This window comes from Phacochoerus africanus, chromosome 8 (assembly GCF_016906955.1).
Source record: "Phacochoerus africanus isolate WHEZ1 chromosome 8, ROS_Pafr_v1, whole genome shotgun sequence".
Classification (NCBI taxonomy): domain Eukaryota; kingdom Metazoa; phylum Chordata; class Mammalia; order Artiodactyla; family Suidae; genus Phacochoerus; species Phacochoerus africanus.
This window is the reverse complement of record NC_062551.1, coordinates 169,596,636-169,602,478: the sequence shown is the minus strand read 5'-3', so window position 1 is coordinate 169,602,478 and position 5,843 is coordinate 169,596,636. Positions and strand designations below refer to the sequence as shown.

The following is a 5,843-nucleotide window of genomic DNA, read 5'->3' as shown; positions in this document are numbered from 1 at the left end:
TCAAAGGAGAGGCTCGAAGAGAAAGAGCACCCACTGGGTGCTGTTAGGGCCCATCACGCCTGCATGTACTAGGCACTCAGCAAGTCTGACAGCCCCGAAGTCAGCAGGAACCCTGAGCCAGCACTTCTAGCTGCGGGTGGTGTAGAGTCAGGCAAGGGTGGATTAAGGATCAAGAGGATTACATGGTAAGCAGCTCCACCACCTAAGCTCCCTGGGAAAAGACCAAGATCAGACCGTTCATTTAATTCACTCAGCAAACGACTGCTGAACACTTAGCTGAGCTGCATGATGGGCGAGGGCGAGGGTGCTGATGGTGGCAGCTCAATATCGAGAACCCACCGTGTACCCGGCACTCCTGCAGTCTCATCACATCGGCCCTGTGAGGTTGCTATTCCTTAAAAACAATTTCCCCCTCTAATCGGGAAGGGGCTCGTCAGGTCTGGGACCAGGGAGAGGCAAACGAGACACCCGGCAACACCTTTAACGAGGCGTGTTCCTTTTTTTTTTTTTTTTTTGTCTTTTTAGTGTCGCACAAGAGGCATATGGAGGTTCCCAGGCTAGGGGTCGAACTGGACCAGTAGACACCGGCCTACACTACAGCTCATGGCAACGCTGGATCCTTAACCCATGGAGAGAGACCAGGGATCCAACCTTCGTCCTCATGGATGCTCGTCAGGTTCGTTTCCACCGAGCCACCACGGGAACCCCGAAGGAGGCGCGTTCTCAGGACACTCGCCTCACCCTAGCTCCAGGGCTTGTGGTGGACACTGGGAGTGCGTCCAGGTCCTGCTCCCATCAGATCGTTCCCCGGGCCTCCGGGAGGGCCGTGGGCAGACAGTCTGCCCCGGCAGCTCCCCCAGCGACGGCTCAGCAGGCGAGTGGTGCCCCGCCCACGGTCCCACAACTTCCCCAGGCAGCCAGGAGTGAAAAGGAGCACGAAGGCCCAACATGGGGGTGGGAGACTCTTCTAGCCTCAGACCTCCCCGCACACTGGCCAAGGTTCTTACTGAGCCTGCCTTGCAGCTTCCTCTGCTCACTCCTCCGGACCCTCCCCCCCACGGGTGCTGACTAGGGGCTCCCTAGTAAAATTCTTGCAAGCTGGGGAGCGCCTGTGGTGGCTCGGAGGTAACTTGACCAGCATCCACAAGGACACAAGGTTCGATCCCTGGCCTCGCTCAGTGCGTTAAAGGATCCAGCGTGGCTGTGGCTGTGGTGTAGGCCAGCAGCTACAGCTCCAATGAGACCCCTAGCCTGGGAACTTCCATATGGCATGGGTGCAGCCTCAAAATGACAAAAAAAAAAAAAAAAAAAATCTTGCAAGCTACCTACAATCTCAGAGTTGGCTACGGGGGATCCCAGGAGGGTTAGACTCCCCCCCTCTCCCCGACCCCCGATTCCTAACTGGATTAGAACACAGCCTCTCTAAAGACTCTAATACAAAGGGGAGTTCCTTGGTGGCCTAGTGGCTAAGGACCCAGCGTAGCCGCTGCTGTATACATACAGCCCCAGAAACCCAGGGTTCAGGGATGATAAACTACGAGCTACACTGTTCTAAACACCTTGTGGGAATTAACTACCATCGTCTCCACTGCAGCTCCAGGAAAGAGGTACAATTAGCATCTCCATGCCGTAGATGAGTCGGAGGGAAGTCATAATTTTCTTGGGAAAAACTCCTTGGTAATGAAATCCAGCTGACGAAAAGATGATTCAAAATAACAAACTTCAGCCTGAGGAAACCTCCATATGAAAAGAAAAACCAAACAACAAAAACAAAAAAGAAGATGAAATAATGTCTTGCCTGTAGTCATGACTCAGTTCCCAACCCTGAGAGAGCCTGACTCCCAACCCCAAAGACCCAGCCCGGGTAAGAGAGTGAAATCCTCAGGACGGGAGATGGGGAGTGGGTTACTTGAGGGGGCAGCCCCCGGAAGAGGAACCACGGGAAGCTGGTTGGATTCCTGCAGGACAGTCAAGACTCAGAAGGTAAGGTGACTTAGCTTGAGGTCCCAGCAGCTCGTAGGAACTGCGTCTAGAAATGGCCCCTGAGGCCATCAGCGCAAGGCAGGGAGGATACCTCCATCCTCCCCTCCAGCGGCGAGGGTCAGGATTCTGCAGAGCGTCGGGAATGTGAGGGTTCAAGGTGTGCGCTGCCCCAGCCTTTTCTTCTCTGCCCATGGGTCTGCTGTCCAATTGCTCAGCTGCCCCTCTGGGAGGGATGGAGAGAGGGAAGTAGCCCAGGAGCTCGGGCTCCCTCTTCCACCCTTTCTTTCTTTTTCTCCTTGTTTTAAGGGCTGCACCTGTGGCATATGGAAGTTCCCAGGCTATGGATCGAATCGGAGCTGTAGCTGCAGCACACAGCTCACGGCAATGCCAGATCCTTGACCCAGGGAGCAAGGCCAGGGATTGAACCCTGGGTTTTCACCGTAACTCCTTCCATACGGAGAGCACTTCAGGACAAACCTACCGCTTTCATCCCATCCCCGGGTCTGTTCTCCTGTTACTATGAGGCTTACTGCCTTGTGAAATAGTAGGGCAGGTCATTAGCTCTATTTTACTGGTGGAGAAACTGAAGCCAGACAAGGGTTAGGCCCTCCTGTGCCAGCGCAGCCCTTTGGTTTTTATCTCTGGCCTGGGATCTTGGGCAAAGTGAAGCGAACCCTGGCTGCTCTGAGCCCAGCACTCAGGCCAGTCCTTCCCAGAAGCGTCTCTGCCCTTTTTCCTCATCCCATCCCAGAATATGCTCCTTATCTTCGGGGAGATCTTCATTCATTCTCCAGACACGGCTGTGGCCCTCTGCTGGCGTGGTGGCTGCCCAGCTGGAGCTGACAGTGAGCCCGGGTGAGCTCACAGGCTGGAGGGAAAGTCAGGTCAACAAGCTTGGCACGGGGGTGAAGCCAAGCTTCGCCAGCCGCAGGGCACAGGTCACAGCCCTGTGCTCCTCTCCACCGAGTCTCTGGAATTCACTCTCCTCTCCAGCCCCCCTGCCCTGTCCTAACCCGGTCCTCCGCCTCTCCTCCCTGCCTTCCAGCCCTCTCTTCCTGCCTTTCTCCCGCACCCCAGAAGCACTTCGGGATCTTTCCAGAGAGAGGCAACAGCAGAGGGTGGGCAGGAGCATACGCTGCTGCTCCGGACTGAGGCCAGACTCTGCCAGGTCTGGACCAGAGTCCAGATGCCTCACCTGCAGAACGAGGACCGTGCCTACCTCTCAGTCCCCGGAAAACCAAGAGACCTTTGTTGTCCCTGCGAGAGGCCCCACGCTTTCCCGCCCAGGCCCCGGCCTGGCAGCCTCCCTGCCTTGAGCCGGCTCTTTGCTTGCACACCTTCTTTTCCAAGTCCTACCGAGACTCATCCTTGAAGGCCCTGCTCACCCCATCAAATGTCCCCACCTCCCCAAGCCTGAACTGGCCGGACCCCCAGCCAGCTGAAAATGCTTCCTCTTCTGGGTTTGCCCGCTAGGCATCCTGCCTGTTTTCTAGTCCTCATCCCTCTCTTCCTTGTCCCAAGATGAGTGGGTTTCCAGGCCTGTCGTCCCCTCCTCCCACCTGGACTGTGACTCCTCGAGGGATGATTATGACTGTGAAATCACCACCACTATTATTTACGGAGGCCCCGCGCGCCTGGCACTGCGCTAAATGCCGCCCGTGGCACGTGATCCTCACGACCACCTAAGACGCGGATCCACTGTCTCTCAGAGGAAACGGCCTCAGAAACCTGAATGGATGGTGCCCAGAACAAGGGGGAGAGCCCGGGTTCAAAGCCAGGGCTTGTCCAAGCCTTCCGGTATACCCAGCTCCCCGCCGGCCTGCCTGCAGAGCCAACAGGGAGGGCCGCACCCCCAAGCTCCCTCCACCCCTCCCAGGAGCCCCCGCCTTCACCCTTGGGTTACGGGGTGGCGGCAGCCTCTGCCTTCCAGATTATGACAGGACGGTTGCACCACGCACAGGCATTTTCAAAAGCAACCGTCAGCTTCCTCTCCTGGCCGCTGCCGGGGGATGTGGCCTCCCCCCCACCCAGGGTCTCCAACAGCCTCAGGACTCTAGGAGCCAAATATAGCCGAGGGCTGGAGTGATAAGGAAATGAACACGCCAGACTGGAAAGTGACCCAGTTTTATTTTGGTGTTGGAGGCCACTCTGCAGGGGTGAGGGCTGTACAACCTGCCCCTCCCCAGAGCGGGAGGCCCAACGAACGACCTCAGGACCCAGGCCGCCAGGGCGGGGGCCAGGCGGGTGGGCGGCTCCCGGGACCCAGTGAACACGGGCGGGCTGCTCGAGGAGAGGGAGAATCAGGCAGAGGCCTGGAATGGCTCAGATTGGGGAGCTGGGTTGGAGGATCCGAGAGGAGAGCAAACAGAATCCAAGAGCTGGGAGGCTGCAAGGGGCGTCCAGACCCCTTCGCTTTAGCCCTGTGGCTCCGGGTCAGACAGATGAACCCAAACTGTCATCCTGCAGCAAGCAGGGCCTGCAGTGAGGCCCGGCGTCCCGGCCCGGCGTCGGCTCGGTGCGCGAACCGCTGCCTCACCCTCACGGAAGGTGCGTGCCGGGGGCCCCAGCGCTGGGTGCCGAGTCCGGCGGGGCCGGCCCCCTTCTCTCGGCCACGCCGGGCAGGCGTCGCTTAGCAGCTCACCGAGCCAGCGGGCGGCGCCGAACCCAAGTCCGAGAAGCAGTCGAACTCGCTCTGGCCCAGGAAGAGCTCGGGCAGCTCGCGCACGCGGTGCAGCCCGAGCTCCAGCTCCAGCGACGTCAGCGCCTCCTCGTCGATGAGTTCGGCGTCCATGCAGCCCAGAGCGTGCGCGGGTGGCGGCGGTGGCGGAGCTGGGGCTCCGGGCGCCGGCTGCGGGCCCGGGGGGCCTCCCGGAGCGCCGGGGGGCGCGGTCGCGCGACTTGGGTACAGCGTCGCCACGGGCTGCAGGTGCGCGCCGCTGGCGGCCAGCGGCGGCGGCACAGCCGGAAAGGACTGGAAGGTCGGCGGCGGCGGCCCGAAGGCCCCGTACGTCAGAGCCCCGGGTGGGGGCGGCGGCGGCGGGCCCAGTGGAGTCCCCCGCGGCCGCAACCCGCTGTCCAGGCCCGGGCCCGAGTACGGCTGCAGCGTCCGGAGCACGTGAGGGCCTTGGGCCGGCGCGGGAGGTGGCGGCCTGGGCACCAGGCGGTAGCCCTCGGCGAGCAGCAGGTGGTCTGCCATGACGGCTGGCCGGCTGCTGGCGGCTGCGGACCAGGGGTCAGCGCGGGCGTCCCCCGGCCCGGACCAGCGGTTCCTCTGCGGCGAGGGATTCGGGCGCCGTGCCCTCTCTGCACCCTAGCTGGGCAAAGGAAATCCGAACCCGACCTGTGCTTCTGCGCAGCCCAGGACGCACGAACTCAGAGCTCCCGTGCGCCCCAGCTCAAGGCGAGAACGACCCTGCTCAGCCACCAGGTCCGGCAGCTAGAGCTCAGCGACGCGCCCGCGGCCTCCGCGCAGCCTTATACCCAGAGGCGGGGCTGCCCCGCCCCCGAGCGCTCATTGGCTGGATGAGACGATGGGCGGGCCCGCCGCGCCGCGCCTCCTGGAGGTCTCGGCCGGGTTCCGGTCCCAGCTCCGCCCTTTGGACCTTAGGCCCGCCCCCTGGGGCTTTGAGGTCTGTCCCGAAGCCTGGTGTTTGGCACTTTGCAAAAGGCTTGGTCTGGCTGCCCTAGGCTCAGTCTCAGGGCTAGATGGGGCCAAACTTGAACAGACCAGAAGATGGAGTGCGAGGGGTAGAGGAGTTCCTAGGCCCCCAGAACTGCAGGATCACAAGCCCAACCTCTTAACCCTCTCAATTTTCCAGATGAAGAAAGCTGGCGAGGCAGAAGGCGTTTCCTGGGAATAC

General features: G+C 60.9%; 1 protein-coding gene across 1 annotated transcript; it reads right to left on the bottom strand.

Moving 5' to 3' along the window:
• Positions 1-4,091: 4,091 nt before the first annotated feature.
• On the bottom strand, positions 4,092-5,452 carry CITED4 (Cbp/p300 interacting transactivator with Glu/Asp rich carboxy-terminal domain 4). The gene has a single exon (XM_047789547.1). It carries the CDS (start codon positions 5,177-5,179, stop codon positions 4,613-4,615), a length of 567 nt encoding a protein of 188 aa, XP_047645503.1. The 5' UTR covers positions 5,180-5,452; the 3' UTR covers positions 4,092-4,612.
• Between the last annotated feature and the right edge of the window lie 391 nt (positions 5,453-5,843).